Here is a 20771-nt window from a genome sequence, read left to right on the forward strand (position 1 = left end):
TTGGCCGCGGTGGACTGCCTTGGGTGTCCCCCGCTCCCCCTCCGCTGGCTGTCACTCTGCTCAGAAATGCCTTTTGCAATGTTGTTTTTTCCTTTTTTTCCCGCTTTCAGCCGATTCTTTTCTATCTTTAAAAACTTTTCAATTTTCTCTTTGTTTAAATTCTATTTTTAAAACTCATTTCCCCCACACTAGACGCTCCGCTCCCGCTCCCTCCGTTGCATTGTCCTTGCAGAAATCAGCCCTGCACTGTGCATCAAGAGTCTTCCAAGATGTTCTCTGCCCTCTGGTAGCCCCAGCAAATCACAGCGGTGGGCGAGACTCCAGCGAGACACGACCCCCTTCACCCTATAGCCCCCCGCTAGTACTTTTGGACACCAAAAAAAAAAAAAAAATCAAACGTTAGTAATGACGTTTCTTCGTTACAAAGCAGCAGCGACACACAGTGCCACCCGCCCATCGGTGTCACGACCCGTGTTAGGTCTCAGCCCTACGGGGGGCTGGGGAGGGTCACCTCTCTCTCCGGCCGGCGGGATGCTTGTTTTTTAAGGCAAATTCTGGATTTTCTGGGGGTGTTGTGACCTGCTTTGGCGGTTGGCACAGCACGGAATAAGCAGAGTCGGCGAGAGGGAATCCTCCTGTCGGGACTTTCCCTATTCCCCGCTGTGCCAGCCGGACCCCCGAAGATGAACCCGATGGGGATTGAGAGGGAGGGGTGCTGCGACCCCTCCCCAACCCGACACCAGCGTAGGGGATGGGCACAGCTACATTCAGACGGGTCCATTAATGTCACGGGAGCAGCTGGGCTCAGCCCTTCCTGCCCTGCGCCCAAGAGAAAACCCATTAAAAAAGGGGGGGAGAGTAGTGTCCCCAGGGGTGTGCAGGATGCTGTGACCCCTGTGAGGGCACAGCCAAGGAAGTCTCCATCCCTGGTCCTCCCCGCAGAGACCTGGACCGTGTCCTCCTCCACCCTGCCACGCCTGGACGACCAGGTTCTCTCAGCATTAAGGGGGGGGCTCTGACCCAGGGAGGTCCCTACTGCCTCCCGCCTCACTGCCTTTGGTTGCTATAAGCATAAAAAACCCAAACAACAAACTAACAAAACTCCCAAGAGGGAAGGGGAAAAAAAGAGAGAAAAGAAAAAAAAGAGGTAAAGCAAAGGGGTGGCCGGACCCCCCCAGCCGGACCCCCCCCTCGCCGGCGCAGCCGAGCGGATATTGCATATTCTGGTGTGTTGGCGCAGAGGATGCATCGATATTACCAACTGGAAGACTTTTCCGACGCGAAAAATTGGTTGGGAAAAAAAAAAATTATAACAGAGAGCAAAGGGACTTTTCCGGCCAAGAAGAAGCCATGCAGGAGGCGAGGGGGGGGCAGCCGCCCCCGCTCCCCCGGGAGCCCCGGGCATGCAGCGACTCCCTCGCACTGATATCGGGTCCGGTAATACTTTAGTCTTCGAAGGCAAGGCACATCATGTGGTATAAAATTTCGTGCAAATTAGGAAAACATGGGTTTTTTTCTTTTTTTTTTTTCTTATTTTTTGTCTTTTTTTTTTTTTTTTACTTTTTTTTTTAATACAGATTTTGTCGTTGTTGGTTTTTTTTTCCTTTTTTTTTTCTTCTCTTTTGCTGAAGGGGGGAAGGTAGAGCCGGTTAATACAGTCTGCCATGCACAGCATCAGCCATCTGTGGCTGGGGTGAGCCAGGTCACCAGATCCTGTTGAAGCACCATGCAGTTTATCTTTAATTTTTTTTCCTTTTTTTTTGTATTTTTCTTTTATTTTTTTCATGTGTTTCTTTTCTCAGATCTTCAAAAAACACCCCAAGTTTCCCTCTCTGCCAAGCGCTTTTGGTGGTGGTTTTTTGTTTTGTTTTGGTGGATTTTCTCCTTTTCTTGTCCTTTTTCATTCTTTTATTTTTTAATCTCCCAGGATGTTCTGTGTCAGCCCTTTCTCTGGTGTCATGCCATGGGCGGGCAGGATCCAGCCTTGGTGTGCCATCCCAAAGTGGTGGGGTAGTGGGGACTTGCTGGGATGAGGCTGTAAGGTTGGTGGTCCATGGGACAGTTCTGGGGGCCATGTGGTGGCAGCGGTGGCCTTGGTGACATCCACTGCTTCAGGACATCCCACGGTGGCTGCTGTCTGTCATCACTGGTAAAGTGTTCCCTTGCAGCATTGGGCTCCCTGGGGTACCTTTGGGGACACACCTAAGACCTCCTTTGTGGCTGCCACCATCACACTGCAGATGCTGGAGTGCCTTCATCCTCCTCCTCCTCCTCCTTGCCTTGGCTGCTGCATGGATCCCTCTGATCTAAGGCACTGCCATGTCCCTGCTTCCCCTTCCTGGCCACACTGCCATCATGTGGGACACTGGGTGCTTCCTTCAGCCAGGGGCTCCTCCAGGGGTCGTGAGGCCCTTCCCCGCCACAGTTCAGGCACTTGACATGGATGAGGGGCTCCATGGGTCTGGCTCTGCCCTCGCTTGGGCTCCTTTTCTCCATCTTTTTGTATTAAAAAAAACAAACACCCAAACCCAAAACCCACCAAACCAGACGTCCCAGCAAGCCAGTGCCAGGGGCTCCTCCTCCTCTTCCTTCTTCTCTCTTTTTGTGATTTTTTTTCTTCTTTTTTTTTTTTAATGACAATTCCCTCTTAAAAGTGCATTTCCTACAAAATGTGCAACACGAGCGCACTGCTCCCCAGCCACCTGCGACCTGTCCACAGGAATGCATAGCTCAGACACGCAGACACATGCCCCACAGACATGCAGGGGGACACAAGGACACACAGGCTGGGTGATGCACATGGAGGGATGCGGAAGGCATTGCAGAGAGATGGCAGATGGTGCCCCTGCCCATCAGTGGCAGCCTGGGTCCTGCTGGGGCCATGGTGGGAGCACCCCCATGCTGTGTCCCCACAGGAACTGGTCCCCGCCACTGCTGCCACCATCTCCAGCTGTGCCTACAGACCCTTTGTGGCCACAAGACCCCTCCTCATGTTGCATCTGCTTATGCCAAGCTGAGCCAGGCACTGTGCCACTATGTCACCACATCGCCATGTCACTGCATTGCTGCATCACCTCATCACCACCCCACAGTGCCACTGCAGCATGGCACTGCCCATCCCCAAGGTGTCTTCACAGCATGGAGCCTGCCACTGCCCCAGCAGTGCACATGCAGCCGTATCAATTGGAAATCTGTGGCGGAGGTGTCCCCCCTAATTCCACTGCACCCACCCCCAGCCCCAGGGCCCCCCCCGCCAAGAGTCTGCATGGGGCCACAGAGAGGTAACAGGAAGGGTTTGTTCTACTCACATAAAGAATGAGAGTCAAGACCTGTTTGTATATCTGACCCTCCGGCAAGTGGCTGGCAGGGCTCTGATGTCTCAGCCCTGCTGCCACTCCTGGGAGCATCACTGGCACGAGTTGTGCCAGGTCTCGGCATGGTGCCAGTTGACAGGGCAAAGAACTGTTTTTTTTTCTTTTTTTTTTTTTTTCCTGCTGCTTTGTTTTCTGGTGCATCACCAGGGTGGGGGGAAGGTCCTCCTGGGATGGTTGTTGTTTTGTTTGCATTTTTTTTTCCTTTTTTGAAAAGTTTGACCCTTTTCCATCTTCCTTTCCCTCGCTCATTCCTTTGGCTGTGGGTTTTGCTTGTTGTCATCATCGTCATGAGTCTTCACTCTCTGTCGTCACCGCAAGGCTGGGCCTGGTGCTCGAGGACAGGGATGTTCCTCTGGGGGTGCCTATAGCAGAGGAGAAGGGAAGCGAAGGGGTGGCACAGCGGCGGTTATCCCAGGTACCAGGACTGCCGGGAGAGAAAAGAGAGAGTGGTATTAGTGCCCTGTGCCCTCCGAGTCAGCTGTCCCCATCCTGTCACCCTGCTTGGCTCGCCTTGTTGCCCTGCATGGGGCTGGCACTCCATTCCTGCACTGAGTTTGTCAGTGCCCTGCACCGAGTTTGTCTGTGCCACCCATGTTCCCCTTTGTGGCTGTTTCCTCTCTACCTCCATGGTGACTGTGATGCTCCTCAGGGAACGGTTCCACTTGGGGATGGGTGGTGGGTAGCAGAGCTGGGGACCCCATGGGGTGGCCCCTTGTCTCTCTCCCACTGTCTCCCCTGTGAAGCCCTAAGTTCAAGTTCGTCCCCCCATTACCTCATGTCTGGTTTCTGTTGGCAAGGAGACAGCTCAGTGCTGTTGCTTCCCTTAACCCTTCCTGGCCCGGCCACACATGACCCAAGAGCAGCAGGTCTTAGCTGCCCTCCCGCGGACACAGGCACCGCTTCCTTTACTCCATCCTTCAGTGTCCCCATGCATAACATCCTTGGGGAGGCTCCTGGAGTGTGACTAGGCAGACTCACAGGGAACTTGAGACTGTGAGTGCCCATTGGGGTGTTGGGGGGTACAGAGACCCTGGCACCCTGATCCCCTAGGTTGCCCCAGTGCTGCCCAATGTCTCCTCTTTAGGGATCCAAAGACCTTGAGGTGCACACTCCACCGCACTCTGCCCACGACTGGGGAAACAAAGGCAAGGCAGAGGGCTGTACTCAGAGCTGGCTGCCTGGTGTTTGCCCCCTGCTATGGCATAGCACCCTGAAGTGTCGCAGCACACAGTCCCTGTCCTCACGACACAGCTCAGTGTATTTAGTAGTCACACCCAGTGGGTGCAGCAACCCAAGGTGCCGCTGGCACAATGCATCCACATACGCATCCTATTGCCCCAGCACTGGTTTCATCTGCCTCCCAAAGATGCCCCTGTTGGGACCACTGACAGCAGCCAACTCATACCACAAGTGAGGCAGGGTGCTGGAGCTCCTGCCCTAGCCTCATGGCACTGCCTGCAGCACTGGCACCGGCTCATGAACAACTGGTTCAAAATTCCCCAGGACTAATGAGAAGGCCCTGGAAAGGCGCAAGCTGCCTCTTGCTGCAGCTGGAGTGGTTGGCAGGCACAGTTGGATGAGAACACTGTGCTTGTGCCCACCTGGAGACCCCAGTGCCCTTGTTACAGGATGTTGTGGGCACCTGGGCAGTCTGGCTGTGCCACAGTGCCATGAGGGAACAGCTGGAGCCTGGGGAGAGGAGGGGAAGGTGCCAGCCACAGGCACAGCAGTGACTCCACTCTGCCCTGCGGGACCATTAGTGGCCCCAAGCCACCAGCAGTGCCCGAGGTCCCAGCACAGGGTGTCGGGTGGAGACACTCTTGGTGGGGATGCCATGGCAGCAATGCCCACGGTGATAACGACCAGAGTGGTGATGCCAAGATGTCACGCCCACAGCAGCAATGTCAAGGCAGTGATGGCCACAACAGGAATGCCTGCAGTGGCAATGCCAGGGCAGCAATGCCATAGTGGTCATGCCCATAGTGGCAATGTCCACAGCGTCAATGCCCACAGTAGCAGGACCCCTGCAGAAATGTCATGGCAGCAACGCCACGATGGGGATGCTTACATCAGCAATGTCACAGCAGCAGTGCCCATAATGGCAATGCTTGCAATGGCCATGGGCCATAGTGGTAGTGCCTATGGCAATGATGCCACAGTGGTGAAGCCCACCACAGCAATGGCCACAGTGGCCATACCCATGAAGAAAATACCACAGCAGCAATGCCATGGCAAGGATGGCCATGTCAGCAATGTCATGGTGGTGATACCCACAACAGTGATGCTTGCAACAGCCATGCCCACAGTGATGATACCCACGGCAATGCCACGGTGGTGGTGCCCTGGATGAGGGCAGGAGGGTCCCCCCAGCACCATCCCCACTCTCACCTGTGCCTGATAGATACTCCCAGGATCCCTTGGTCCTAATCCCACGAAGGAACGGTTCGCAGGGGGCGTGCCTGGTGCAGAGTAGGCTGGGGAACAAACGAGAGCTCATTAACAGGGCTGCCGCAGGCACTGCCACTGCCTCCCCCAGGGCCAAGCCCGGCCTGCTCCCTGGTGCTGCTGGGACAAGCGTCCCGGGCACCCAGAGCCCTGGCTGAACAAGTGAGGTTGGGGACACTGCGGTGCCACCTGTGCCTGTGGACTGCTAGGGCAGGCTGAGGAGAGCGAAGTGCCATGGGGTGCAGGGACAGATGGGTGCTGCCCTTCCTTGCTGGCTCTGACACTTCCCAAGCTGCCACAGGTCAGATGTGATGGGAGCCACCACCTCCACTCAGCCACAGCACCCTGCTGCCACATCCATTCTCCAGCTGGGGCCCAGCACTGGGACTTGTAGCCACCTGGCCTCTGCACCTCTTGGGGACAGCCAGTGTCCCCTGCATGTGTCCTTCCCTGAGTCCAGGGATGGGGGACTCGTACTGCTGAGTCCTTCCTTGTGGCTGCAGCCCCATCACCAGCCAGGTGATGCCACTCTGAGCTCTCCCCTCCAGATCAGCCAGGCTTTGACTTCTTCACATCACATAAACCACTAGCAGCACCCAGCAATGGCCTGTCCCCTGTGGGGACATGGCAGCCTCTCAGGGTACCAGATGTCCAGTGAGTAGAGGGGGACAAGGACAGGGACAACCATCTCACAGAGTGCAGCAATGGCACAGCATCCCACCACAGTGCCACATGCCCCGATGCCAGCCTGGGCGAAATGCCAGTGTCTCCCCTCTGCAGCCTCTGTCTCAGCACTCCAAAATCCTCCTCGCCAAGGCCCCAAAACCCCCTGAAGTTGAGCAGAGGGGGATGAGCTCATCAACCAGTGATGCTAATGAAGGATCCCCAGGCACCTGCCGCCAAGGGCTCTGGGGGACAGAGCTTGCAGTCCTTGCACCTGTCTCACTTCACAGCCCTTGACCAGACTGGGGTGCCCAGTGCCAAGGATCTCTGAGGTGAGAAGAAATCAGCCCCATGCGGCACAGCCAAGCACACTGCCCCCGGCCCCAGCACAACGCCCACATTGGCTTCTCCACACACCACCGGCAGCACCACCACTGCTGGGCAGTGGGAAACTGAGGCACAGAGAGGCAAACAACCTCCCCTGAAAGACGTGTCTATGCTGGCAGGGTTTGGGCAGGACACTGGCATGGGGGAGCCCTGCCATGGCTCCACTCCTGCTCCCCTGGCTGTCTCAACAGGATGCAGGGGTTGGTTGGTCCCTGGGACCAGCACAGGACCCTCCAGCTTTGAAGGACACAACAGCTGCCTGCCCAAACCCTGCCAGCTCAGACCTGCCTGAGACCCAGCAAACTCATTGCGTGCCAGCTGCCATCCTCTCCCCGGCTGTGGGGAGGCCACCTCCACCAACACCCCCAGCAGCTCTGGGGGGGGATTCTAGGGGGGCTGCAAGAGGAGCGGGCCAGCCGGGCCGGGGAGAGGGTGGGTGCCGCGGGGTGCTTACTGGGTGATGTCGGTGAGGTCGTCCCTCCCTCGGTAGTTGTCGTGGTGGATTTGGTGTCAGGAGAGACGGCCAAGCGGGGCATGCCGGGGGGAGGTGGCGGCGCCAGCATCTGCGTGGGCAGGTAGTGGCTGGGCACTTTCACTTGACCACTTCCATTTAACTGGGGACACAACACAGACAGAAAAACAAACAGCACAAGCCATTAGGAAGCACGTGCAGCACCGGCAAAGCCGGCCTGGTGAGCTCCCAGTGCCATCTGGCACAGGCATGGAGCATCCCTCACCAATGACATGAGTTTGTTGGGTCTCAGAGCAGCCCTCAATGGTCGGCGCTGGCAACAGGGAAATCACGGCGGGGCTTGGGGGGTTGGGGAGTCAGGGGCCATGGCGGCGCATGCCAGAGTACAGGCGCTGTGCCCTCCTCTCCATGGTAGCAGGAGGCCTTTGAAGCTGTCACGTGCTGGGAAGGGGCAGTGGTAGTGCAGTGCTGGCCTTCAGAGACTTCTGTACCACCAGCTCCCTGTGCCTGATCCAGTGGGAAGCTGCTCCAAATCCAGTGTCTGCCAGCCTGGCAGTTGCTGCATGGCTGAAGAGCGTCCTCACACTGGCATCCAGCCTCACTGAGTCACCAGGTGTGCAGGTTGTGGGGTGCTGGGTGCATGGGGTGCTGGGTGTGTGAGCTGCTGGGTGTGTGAGCTGCTAGGTGCAGGAGATGCTGGGTGCATGTGGTACTGGGTATGTGGGGTGCTGGGTGTGTGAGGTGCTGGGTGTGTGAGGTGCTGGATGCATGGGGTGCTGGGTGCATGGGGTGCTGGGTGTGTGAGCTGCTGGGTGCATGGGGTGCTGGGTACACAGGCTGCTGGGTGCACGGGGTGCTGGGTGTGTGGGGTGCTGGGTGTGTGAGGTGATGGGTGCATGGGGTGCTGGGTGCATGTGGTGCTAGGTGCCTGAGGTGCTGGGTGCATGGGGTGCTGGGTGTGTGGGGTGCTGGGTGTGTGAGGTGCTGGGTGTGTGGGGTGCTGGGTGCGTGAGGTGCTGGGTGCATGGGGTGCTGGGTGCATGTGGTGCTAGGTGCCTGAGGTGCTGGGTGCATGGGCTGCTGGGTGTGTGGGGTGCTGGGTGTGTGGGTGCTGGGTGTGTGAGGTGCTGGGTGCATGGGGTGCTGGGTGCATGTGGTGGTAGGTGCCTGAGATGCTGGGTGCATGGGGTGCTGGGTGTGTGGGGTGCTGGGTGTGTGAGCTGCTGGGTGTGTGGGGTGCTGGGTGTGTGAGGTCCTGGGTGTGTGAGGTCCTGGGTGTGTGAAGTCCTGGGTGCATGAGGTGGTGGGTACACATGGTGCCAGGTGCATGGGCTGCTGGGTGGGGTGCTGAGTGATGGGGCAAGGAAGATCACATGGCAGCATAGTGCGGTCCTGCCACAGCCATGGAGATGCTGAGGGACACGAAGCGTGAAGCAGTGGCAGGGATGATGGGTCACCAGCCAGCTGCATGGACAGACAAGGGTACGCAGGGCACATTGCTCTCTTGGGCATGCTGGTGGATGGTGGCTCTTTCACGATGGTCACACATCCCCTGCTGCATGCCCTGCTCCCACCAGAGAGCCCCAGCCCTGGCACCCTGCCACCCTGTCTTCCCTAAGAGACAGTGTCCTGTGCTGAGCCAGGGGACAGCACCTCCATTGCTGGAGAAATAAGATGCCAACACCAACCAGGCACAGTGGCGCTCCCGAAACGAAATAAGGCACCAGCTGGAGCCACTCAGCCCCAGATGAAGTGGCAGGAACACTCTACCGGTCTGGGTGCTGGCACCAGGGTGCCACCAGAGCACCCTGGCCCCTGACGTGTGGCGGTGGTGGCGGTGAATGGCAGTGGCAGCAGACGATCCAGGGGACGTCCCTCTGGCAACCCAGCCAACAGCAGCCCCTGGCACTCCACAGCGAGGTCGGTGATGGGATGCAAGGGTGGGGCTGGGTCCTTACCGGTCCGGGCTGCTGGTTGGACGGGTCGCAGGCCAGAGAGACGAGATCTTTCAGCGGGTCCTGCGGGTTGAGATGAGGCGGGTACCGAATGGCCGTGTGGGGGAAATAAGTGGAGGCTGTCTGGGGGAGGATGGAGGTGGTGGGGAAATGCAGAGCAGACGACGGGTGAGGGCTTCGAGTGATACCTGCAGGCAAAAACAGAAGGGGTTCCCCTGGTGTCACTGTGAGCTGGCCACCGGCACAGTCCCCCACCTGCTCATCCACTTGCTCTGTGCCTTGGTTTCCCTGCCAGGACACTCACCGCTGTGCACTGCGATGACAGGACGGTGGTGCTGTGTGAAACTGCTCAGCCGGGGAGAGGAGTCCTGGGGGGATGGGCTGTTGAAGGGGGACTTGTCCATCTCAGTCTTCTTCACAGTGGGGGAGATACCTGGAGAAAGGGGAGTGCAGTGTTAGAGCCCAGCAGCTGCTGCAGAACCCCAGAGCCTGTGCATGTACAGGAGAGGGCACACATGTGGGCACCCCCTGCAGCTCTGCATCTGCACAACCCAGGGCTCAGCACCGAGGCCAGTCTTGCTTAATATCAGTACAAGGGTGAGGCAACTTAATGCACCTTCAGTGTCTGCAGATGACACTAAATTGCGTGGCAGTGTTGATCTAGTCTGCAGAGGGATTTGGCCAGGCTGGATGCATGGACTGAGGTCAGTGGGATGAGGTTTAACAAGGCCAAGTGTTGGGTCCTGCACTGGGGTCACAACAACTCCAGGCATGGAGTAGAGAGGCTGGAAACTGCCTGCAGGTTAACAGCAGCTAAACATGAGCCAGGTGTGCCCAGGTGGCTAAGAAGGCCAACAGCAACCTGGCCTGGATCAGGAATGGTGTGGCCAGCAGGAGCAGGGAAGTGATTGGTCACTGGTGAGGTCACACCTTGAGTACTGGGTTCCATTTTGGGGCCCTCACTCCAAGAAGCCTTTCCCTTTGAGGCCAGGCTGAGGGAGCTGGGGCTGGGGCTCTGTAGCTTGGAGCAGAGGAGGCTGAGAGCTGCCCTCATTGCTGTTGTTAAAGATGTGCAGGGCAATGTGGGGAGGATGGAGCCAGGCTCTGCTCAGGGATGTGTCCAAGGACACGACAAGAGGCACTGGGGGCAAGCTGGAGCAGAGGAGTGCCACGGGAGCAGAAGGGAAAACCTTGTCACTGTGAGGGTGACAGAGCCCAGGAGCAGGCTACCCAGAGAGGTTGTAGAGTCTCCTCTGGAGATAGTCAAAACCCACCTGGATGTGTTCCTGTGTTATCTGCCCTGGGTGATCCTGCTCTGGCAGGGGGGTTGGACTGGATGATCTTTCAAGATTCCCTCCAACCCTAACATTCTGTGATTCTGTGAGGTGTTGGAGGAGGTCTGGAGAAGGGCAATGAAGTTGGTGAAGAGGCTGGAGAACAGGGCTGCTGAGGGAACTGGGATTGTTTAGTCTGGAGGAGGCTGAGGGGAGACCTCAGCCTAGACCACTACAACTGTCTGAAAGGAGGCCAGAGTTAGGTGAGGGTTGGTCTCTTCTCCCAATTAACTAGCAACAGGATGAGAGGAAATGGCCTGAAATTGTGCCAGGGGACGGTTAGGTTGGATAGTAGGAAAAATTTCTTTCCTGCAAGAGTGGTCATGGGTTGGAATATGCCGCCCAAGGAGGTGGTGGAGTCCCCATCACTGGAGGTGTTGAAAAGAATGTAGAGACAGGGAACTTCAGGACATGGTGTAATGGCCATGGTGGTGTTGGGTTGATGGTTGGACTCGATCTTTGAGGACTTTTCTAACTTTAATGATCCTGTCATTTGATTGTGTGCACACACACCTGCCTGCATGTATCTTGCATCCATGTGCGCAGTTGTGTGTGCATGCAGAGGTATGCACAGCTGTGTGCATACACAGCTGTGGGCTCCAGTGTGTGCATACCCCTGCATACTCTGAGCCTATGCATCTGCCCACTCCAGCTGCAAAACTGGGTACCCACATAGGTGCCTCCAATGACCCTGCTGCCCCCACTGGGTACCCACCTTCCATGACATTGTGGGGCTGGGGACCACATCCTGCCGAGTGCAGGCTCCAGGGCTGACCCCCGCAGGAGGCTGCAGCCCCAGCACAGTGCTGCACACCCGGGGTTCCCGAGGGCCACGCCTGGGGGCAGGGCTGAGCAGGAGGGGGTGTTGGGCACGCTAATCCCGCCCCCCCCCCCCGCGGCCTTAGCTCTGACCGCTCGGTCTAGGTCCATAATGGGTTTAGCCCCTTCTCAGCCGGGGGTTAGGAGGATTTCCCAGAACATCCCGTACGGGATTGCCGTAACTGCTGCCACCTGTGGCTGAGCACCCGCTGCTGCCCCATTCTGTCCCTGTCCTGGATCAGGATCAGGCCGCTAGTAGGTGACAGGGATGTCCCTGCCTGACTCCCACTACACCTGCCCCAATCTGTACAATACTTCAGGTAGGAGGTTAGGTCTCCACTTGGAGCCCTCCTGCTCTCCCAGCTGCTCCCTGTGGTGATGATCTTATGGGGCCTGAGGTGGAGCAGGATGGGGCACAGTCCTTGGAACATGTGGGGCACCATCCTGGGGCAGGACTTGCTTTGCCCAAGCCTCCTTCTGACAGGATCGGTGCCTTCAGTGCCATAGCCAAGCACCCCTCAGGCTCTGGCAGGGCTGGGGGGTGTTGGTATGGATCCTGTCCCACTGTTGGGGGTGCAGGGAGGCAGGAGGGAGAAGGAGCCAAGGAGGGAGAAAGATAGTGGCTCCTTCGCCCTGGAGTATATGAGCTTGCATGCCAGCCCTGCAGCATCACTTTAATTAGCCCAGCCCCCCTTCTTCTTAATGAACAGTTAATTTGAGCTGTCTAGACAGGAAAAGAAAAAAAAAAAACCACCAAGCAAGAAAGCAAGTGGGTGCTGTGGATCTGGGAGAGAGCAGTTTGAGCTGGGGTGCTGGGTGGGCCATATAGAGAGCACCTCTAGAGACAGCCTGTACCTGTATGGGGAGGGTCCTGCAGCAACACAGAGGCACCTACAGAAAGCCTGTGCCCAAGCAAAGGCGTCCTACAGCACCACCATGTCACCCACAGGCAGCTCCTGCTTTGACGTGAGGGCCTGACTGCAGCACTGCAGCACAATGTGCCCAGGCTGTCACACCACAGCCTGGCACAGGTGCCTGTAGGGAACCAGGGACACTACAGCAACAGGGAGGCACCTACCCCCTTCCATGTCTTCCGTCCAGTTGCGGCTGCTGCTGGTGGGAGAATTGGAGGAGGTGTAGTACTCGCCCCCAGGGCTGGTGTCAATGTCATCCTCCATGGACCCCGACTTGTGCCGTTTGCTCCTAGTGGGCAGGGAAGGTATCAGCACCAGCCCCCAGCAGGATCTCTGCTGCCTCTCACCCCCTCCACAGCCAGCTGCCAGTGGCCTGTAGTAATGTTCAGGCTGGTCCTGGCATGGCCCCCAGAATCATCCCAGCATTGCCCTGGCATTGCTCCAGCAAGACCCTGGTAGCACCTACCCGCTGGAGGAGGTGCTGGGCAGTGTCCTCCTCATGCCAGTGCTGGAGGGGTTCAGGTCATAGGCCAGGTGGCCCTGCAGCTCCCCCAGGGAGAAGTTTGGCCCCGTGCCTGTCACCACCGGTGCTGCAAGGAGAGAGGGAATCAGCGGGCCCAGCATTGACAACCACCCAGCTGGGAGGGGAGCCCCAGCCTGCAGCTGGGATGGGGGATGAGTCTGCATGCTGCTATGACCATGCAGCTAAGAGGGTGGGGGGGCATCATGTGGCACTCACTTCGGGACACCTGGATGAGCTCAGTGACACTGAACACCCCCGAGGTGATGAAGCTTTCCTGGAAGTCTGTTGAATCTGTACAGGAGAGAGAAGGAACTGTTGGGGCAGGGACAGGACCACCCTTCCTGCCCCACACTGTCTTATGGTGATGCTTGAGGGCACCTCGACATCCCCAAATCCCCCATAATATCTCCCCTCCTCAGCCAGCTTCATTTCATTTCCTCCTCCAGCAAGTGACCACCTCGACCAGTCCCCTCTGGCAAGGACACTCTGGGATTGCTCTGAGCCTGAGTTTCCACACAGCTCAAAGCACTGGCAGGGCTGGGAGCTGCACCCCTAATCGTGGGACCCCCATGGCAGCTGCTGCTCCCAAGGTACATGGCTCCAGTGGAACTCTGCCAGTTGTGGGATGAGACTGAGGCCATGCCCAGCTCATTGCAGGTGCTAGGCAGTGGCTGCCTGGAGCTGGAGGGCACTGGAGCTGTGAGAGCAGGGGGCATTACTGGCTGTCAAGGGGTGCTGCCTCCACCATAGGGACCCCGGGGACAGGTCTGGGTATCCCTTGACTCCTTGCCCAAGCCCTGCCTGCCCACTCACCCAGCGTGATGGGTTTGCTGTCTTCCTGGTCTGAGCTGATGCCTGTCCGAGGGCTGCTGCTCTGCTCTGCATCTGCAAGAGACAAACCCCCCATGCTGAGCCGCTCTGCACCAGTACAAGCTGGGGGAGCCCTGCTGGCTCGCTGCTTTGGAAGTCTCCCCTGCTGCTCTGCTGCCTGAGAGAAAATTGAGGCATGGTTGGGCCAGTGCCTGCTACCCTGCAGGAGGGTCAAGACCAAGCCAGTGCATCTCCATCCACTGGGAAGAGCCACTGAACATCCTTCCCTTGTGGCCTTCCCACTGGCAACTGGCACAGGGACACCTCCATTCTGGCATGCAGAATGCTCCCTGCAGGAGGGAAATCCATGACACTTACCCCACCTTGAGGCAGGGTGATGGTCACCTGGATGTGCTCTTGCCTCTCTGCCTCCTCTTCTCCCTCCAACTGCCCCACTTGGCATTGTTACCAAGGCCAGGCATCACCCTTGCCCACCCCATGGTACCTCAACCTTCCTCCCCCAAGCCCCACAGAGGGCAGCAGGGTCTCATGGCAGCACCTGCTCAAAGGCCGTGACATCCCCACTCCATCTTAGCTGAAAATAACCCAGCTCAGATGCTGAGCTCAGCAATTCTGGAATGCTCTAGAACAGCATGGCATGGCACGGCACCATGCCCCCTGCTCCAGGGCCCAAGCTGCTCTTGGGAGCATCCTCCCTCCTTGCTACAGGCTTGGCCATGTGCCCCTCACCTGGCTGCTCTCAAAGCATTTCCAAAACTCTTGCTATATATTCCCCCTCTGCCTTGTCCTTCCTCTTGCTTTTCCCAACCCTGCCTTTGGCATTTCACAGTTGGCTGATGCCAGAAGATATCTGCGACAATCCAACCCCCACTGTGCAAAGGCAGCGGCCACCACAACCAGACCACCGGCCACACCTCAGGGCTTTTCCCTTTCTTTCCTTTTTCTCTCCTCCTTTTTCCTCACTCCCTGCTGTGCTCCCCTCCAGTCCCTTGTACACACAGGGCTCTGGCAGCCGTTATTTTTGGACAGACAGGCCGAGCCATGCAGGCAGCACAGCCGTGCTGCCCCCAGCCCTGACACCCCCACATACCGCCTGCGCCATCCCTGGGGCCACTCCAGGCTGATGCCAAGCGCAGCCATTTTGTCTCCCTCCCCAGCTGCCAGGGTTTCACCCCACTCATTCCATGCACACTGGCCTGGCAGTCTTTTCATGCTGGTGGCCCTGTGGCATCTTGCCCCAACACCACATTCCGCTGCCAGCCAGCCCCGTGCCTGTGCGCTTGCCCATGCCCTTGCCTGCACAGAGCTTCCTACAGGCAGCCATTTTAGGGAGCAGAAATTCCCCCAGCAACGAGCGCAGGGCTTTTTCCCCTCCCTTCACTCCATTTTTCATTTTTTCCCTCTTTTTCCTTCACTTTGAGAGCAGCTGGATTCCCAAGGGTGTTGGAGTGGGCAGTAGGAGTGAGCATGGCACATGCAAACTGAGGAAGGGGGCAAGCAGCAGAAGGGACCCCCTGTGCCTGTGGGCACCGCGTGGCCAGACATGGCCCCTCCTCACCTCTTAAAACAACAAATCTTGCAGCGGCGCTGGAAGTGGTTAGCGAGTGATGGAGCCCAGCCAAGGCATGGGGCGGCGTCTCGTGGTCACAGCCCTGAGGCTAGCCTGGCTCCCCATGCCCCACTCCCTGCTGACACCCTGGGGCTCCTTGCTGCCCACTCCTAGGGGTGCTTGGCCACTGGGTAGTCCCCCTGGGCCATGCCCTCATCCTGCAGCGTCAAATTGTCCCACATGAGCCTTGGTTTGGCCCACAGGACCTTCCATAAGTGCTTGCCCTAACACACCCTGCACAGCCTGCTTGCCCCAAGATGACCCAAATGGACTTTTCCTCACTCTCAGATTCTCCACATGGAACTTTGCTCCCCTGGAACATCTGGTGCAGTCCTTTGCTCCTCACAAATCTGCCTCACCTTGGACCCTGTTCCCCTAGGGCACCAGGTAGGGCCACCTGCTCACCTTGGGCAGCCCTTGTCCTCTTGGGTGCCTGTGTCCCTATGCCTCTACATCACTCTGACTCAGCACAATCAATGCCATCCTACCTGTCCTTGTTCCCAGGGGGCCTCTCTCCAACCCAAGCATTCCAGTCCTAGATATGGCATCCCATGGAGCACTGGGGACTTTCTCAAGCTTCAAGGGTTGGCAGTGCACTATCCCCTCCAAGCACCCTCAGGTCCCCACTGACAGAAGGCAGGGGGCCATGGGCTTGGTACCCCTCCAGCTGTCGATGATCCTCATGGCTGGGCCAAGCAAGCTCGCCAGCACATTTCTGGCTGCCTCCTGCTGCGGCACGGTGCAGCTGGGCCAAATGCTGTTCTCACCACCATGTGATGGCTGCCTGTGGCTGGCTCACACTGAAATGGCGAAGGGATTGCCAGGCTCCCGTCATGACCTTGCTCCCCATAAGGGACGTTTTGGGGAAATCAAATCCAGCACCCAGCAAGTTGCTTAGCCACACAGGGATGACAAAAGAAGCCTGGGGAGTCCCTCCAGGTACACCAGCCTTGCTGATGGAGGGCATCCCGCACTCTTCACACACCCTGAGGGGTAGGGGGGTAGGGGGGTAGGGGGATAGCTGTTGCCACACTATGGGGAGTCCAGGGGAGAGGAGATTCAGTACCAGAATCCCCCCTGGCATAGAGGGGGAGGGTGCTCAGTGCCCAAACAGGTCGATCCGATCACTTTTAAAAATAGCAAAGCGTGTGCCCAGAAGGGACAAGGGCTGCCTGGGCTCCCAGCCGTGCTGGCAGCCTGGACTGATGCCACACATTGAATTATGGATCCCCAGCACTCTGGCCCCACTGGCTGGCAGGGTGCCAAAGACCCCATAGTGACTCCCAGCCCACAGCCTTGGCATGTGGGAAGGACCACTGGGCAGCAAGGGCAGCCCTGGAAGGGGCTGGGGGGTGTCCCTGCAGGCTGGGTGCCCCTGGCACTGGTGGGACTGTGGGAGAGTCCTGGCTCTGTGCCTGAGCACTGCCGGTAACAGGGCACGGTGTTACTGGCAGTGCAATGGGGCGCAGGCGCAGAGCCTGGAGGATGCTGGGGGCTGGTGGAGCCATTGGCACCAGTGTGCATGGTCCAAGCACCTCTGCAAGGGCAGCAGGAATCCTCCCTCAGTTCTGCTAGTGGCAGTGCAAGAGATGGGAGAGGGATCAGCACTGCTGCCTGAAGGCTCCTGCCCTGTACCTCAGTTTCCCTCAGGGCAGGACTAAGTCCTCTGGGGAATTCCTCCCCTGATTCTTCCTCAGTGGTGGTGCAGTCCCAGCACCTACCCAGGAGCAATGCACAACACCCCTGAGTGCCAACGGCTGGCTCTCCTACCCAGCATGCATGACCAGGGTCGAGAGTGAACAGCTGTCTCAGGATAGGGACACCTGGAGACCTGAAGAAACTTGAGTGCTGTGGGGCAGCAGCCCGACTCCAAAGGCTAGCGTTGGCTGTGCCTGCAATGGGGCATGACTTGGGGCCCTCTCCCTGCCAGACCCCCAGCGCCCCTCACCCCACAGTGGCCCCACTGCTCTGAGTGGCTGTGCCTGTCCTACTGCTGGGCAGGCTTGGGTGGCCCTTACATAAAACCCGGAACAGACCCGCTTGTGTAACCTCCTTTATGTAACACCCCGAGAAGCGCCGTGTGTCCCGGGTAAATCCCGGCTCAGCCAGCCCAGCCGGCGCACCCGGGGCACCGCATCCCTCCACCGCCTTCTCGCTAACGCTCCGCTCCCCCTTTCGCCCCCGACGCCGTGCCGGGAGGGCTGCGGTGGTGGAAGGACATGAGACAAGTTCGCTGGGTCTCAGCCCGCCCGAGAACGCCGCGGGGGGGTGGCGGTTTCTCCTCCCTCAGCAGAGCAAAACGCGGGGGAGGTGCCGGCCGGAGGCAAGCCCTGAGGTGGCGCGGGGGGGCCGCTCCCCGCTGCCACGTTCGCGGGCCGCGGGCCGCAGCCCAGCTGGCCTGGGCGGGAGCCGGCGGAGGCGCGCGCACGTTGGCGGGAGCCTGCGAGCGGGGCCTGTCCTCGGCTGACCCCGGCCGGCGCGGGGAGCCGGCAGCGGCTGGGGGGAACCCTTCCAGGAGGGCGGCCTGGCTGCCCCTTCGCTCAGCCCTGCCAGGCCTGGGCCTCATCCAGGGCTGCTGGCGCCCGTGAAGGCAAGCGGGGACAGATGGCAAAGGACAAAGGGACAGGCGAGTGGGGACGGACAAAGGGATGGCTGAGCCCCCTCTGTCCCCCCTCCCCATGAGATGCTGGCATAGAGCCCCTGTGCTTTGGATTGAGGAGACTGGGGGCTCTGTGGGGGGCAGCTGCTGCGAAGAGATGGAACAGAGGAGAGAAGGATGGGAGAAAAAGAGAAGAAGGGAGGAAGAAAGGAAAGGGAGGGAGGAAGGGAAAGGGAGCAGGAAAGGGAATGGGAAAGGGAAAGAAAGTGGAGAAAGATAAGAGGAAAAAAAGAAAGAACAAAATAAAAATATGGGAAAAGGGAAAGAGCTGAAAGGGAGGGAAGTAAGGGAAACCAGAAGGAAGCCAGTAGGGAAGAAAGGAAGGTGGAAAGGAAGAAGGGAATTGAGGCGCGTGTGGGGACACACAGCTCTGCAGGTGCAGCCAGAGGATCTTCTCTTGAATGGTTCCCTGGTAGGCTCCTGCCTGTCTTGCCAGTGGTCCTGGTCCTGGGCAGCTGCTAGGGACTGCCATCATCTCACTGCCCCACCAACCCCAGCCCCATGGCACAGCACATGGCATGGTTCTGCAGCAGGGCACAGCCCCTGGCTATGGCACAGCCCAGTAAAGTCACACAGACACCCTCATGGCTCCCAATCCCCATCTCATCCCCACACTGACCACAGGCATGGCTCCTAGTGCATTGTGGGAATCTCCCACATCAGGGATAAGGTCAAAAGCCACACAGGACTGGAGGGGCCAGGTTAGCCCTCCCCAGGGCTGGCTGGGACACCAGTATGGGGGCCAGCATGGCAGGGGACCTCAGACCCCAGCTGGTGGTGCAAACCTGGCTTTGTGGCACAGTGGCATGCCTGTGGTTTGGTGGCATGTGTTCTCCTCTCCCTCCCTTTCCACCATCAACGGTGGGAGGGAGCGCCATGAGCATCTGCTGCCCCAGCTGTCCCTTGCCAGCGCAGCAAAGAGCTGGGCACTTGGCCAGGATGGCAACTGCAGCCCCGGGGGAAGGCTCGGTGCTTGCCAGTGTGGGGGTACAGTGATGGCAAGGCGGGGAATGGCAGGTGCTTGCGAGACAGAACTCATCTTTTATTCATTGAGTGCTGAATGGCACTCCAGGCCCACGCCTCCCAGTCTGTGTACCACAGGTTGTGGCACCCTGTGCCAGGTCCATAACAGGCACTGCTGGCTGAGGCTGTGGGGCTGAGCATGGGGCAACTCACTCTGCTGGTGAGGCATGGTAGGGAAGCTGGCTGGCTCCAGGCACCGCCACCTCGGCGCACTGCGGGAGTGCTGGGGAAGCCCTGACCTCCTCAAGGTCACCGGCACATCGATCCAGACAGCTCCAGCATGCCAACACCGCCCTTGCTGTTGCCACTGCCAGGCTTATGGTGGGGCTGGGAACAGGGACCATGGGTCCCCTGGGCAGTGATACCACAGGGCACTGGGATGGCTGGGTTCACCACACCCCGGTGACCCCTCTTTCACCCCACTTCTGCAGCACACAGCTCTTAGGGGCAGGAATCCAGCCCCTCGCCAGTGTCTCCTGCCCTCTCCCAGGTGGGTCTCTCCTCTCTGTCTTGCTCCCCTCAGCCCCAGCCTCACTGGTGGTTTGGCTGGGAGCAGAGAGACACCTGGAGCGGGAGGGGGGTTTGCAGGTGTTTATCTGTGCTGGGTGGGTGCTCCAGCTCACCTGCCCAGCTCTGTGAACAGCACATCCCCAATATTGTGTACCCCATCACTCTCCTCACAATCCTGCTCATAAATATTTGTGCGGGGGCTGGCAGAGCAGTGCTGCCTGGGGAAATGCTTGCTCCTCCATCTGGAGGCACCATGCAGCCATTTGGCACAGCCAGCCTGGCACAGCCAGCAGCGTGCTCAGGACAAGAGCCTTGGCACAGACTCCCCAGCAGATTGGTGCCATCTGCCTCACACCTCACAGCCAGCAGCAAGGTTGTGAGATAAGGGTCTGCCAGGCAGTGGGAGACACAGATGCTGGTGCTGTGTACAGGTCCCTGTGTCCCCTTAGGTGGTATCTGCTGGCAGTGGGGTAGCCAACTGCACACAGCAGCATGGCGGTGTGGCAGGAGCAGGATGTCACCGTGGCTCTTGTTGCCTCCTTTCCCTGGGCACTCATCTGCTCCCACCCTGCATGGCCCTGGGGGAAGCAGCGCTGGGCTCACCCACCAGGCCCTACCAGGGGAAGCTCATCGTAGGGTAGAGCTTTGCCCCTGCCACCCTGATGAGCATGTTGGCTGTGGCATCACCGTCAGCCCCAGAACACCCCAAAGGGTGTGAGGGACCAGCACTGACGCTGCCTTTCCCCAGCTTGTGGAGCCTGGCTAAGATGTGGATGGGGTTCAGGGATGGGGAGACACCATGATGGGGATGCAGGTATGAGACATGGGGGGGGGTAACAGGAGGGGGGTCCAGGGATTGAGGGTGTTGGAATGGGGATGCTAGGACATGGATGCCAGGATGGGGGTCCAGAAATGTGATGCAGGGATGCAAGCAGAAGGGTGGGAGCACAGGGTGGGGGACCCACGGAGCTGGAGAGTACTGAGGTGAGGATACAGGGATTGGGGCACCCCCTGTCCCGCTCCCCCCCCTACCCCGCTCCCCCTCTCACTATTGCTGCTGGGAGGAATCTCTCTGTAATGCTTCGAAGATCCTGGCACCATCGACTGGGGAGATTGATTACCATTTTACTGCAATGCTTTTGACTTTCACCAGCGACCTCCGAGCTCCCCCCTCCCAGCCCTCCCTCGTCCCCCCCCCCCAGCTGCACACCCAGCTCTGGGCTGCAGCGCCGTCCCCTCCCCCACTGCGGTGT

The 20771-nt window shown here is 58.7% G+C and overlaps 1 protein-coding gene across 1 annotated transcript in view; it reads right to left on the minus strand.

Annotated features, from left to right (window-relative positions):
* Window positions 1–3695: 3695 nt before the first annotated feature.
* The window catches only part of NFIC (nuclear factor I C), a 38184-nt gene continuing 21108 nt past the window's right edge, over window positions 3696–20771 (minus strand). The window contains exons 3-11 of the mRNA XM_054396205.1: window positions 13700–13771; window positions 13103–13177; window positions 12830–12953; window positions 12528–12652; window positions 9601–9729; window positions 9300–9484; window positions 7324–7483; window positions 5763–5848; window positions 3696–3798 (exon numbers count right to left, since the gene is read on the minus strand). Of these exons, the coding sequence (XP_054252180.1) occupies window positions 3781–3798; window positions 5763–5848; window positions 7324–7483; window positions 9300–9484; window positions 9601–9729; window positions 12528–12652; window positions 12830–12953; window positions 13103–13177; window positions 13700–13771 (974 nt within the window). The 3' untranslated portion in view covers window positions 3696–3780. The remainder of the gene's footprint in view (window positions 3799–5762; window positions 5849–7323; window positions 7484–9299; window positions 9485–9600; window positions 9730–12527; window positions 12653–12829; window positions 12954–13102; window positions 13178–13699; window positions 13772–20771) is intronic.

Source organism: Indicator indicator, chromosome 36 (assembly GCF_027791375.1).
Source record: "Indicator indicator isolate 239-I01 chromosome 36, UM_Iind_1.1, whole genome shotgun sequence".
In the NCBI taxonomy this organism is placed as follows: domain Eukaryota; kingdom Metazoa; phylum Chordata; class Aves; order Piciformes; family Indicatoridae; genus Indicator; species Indicator indicator.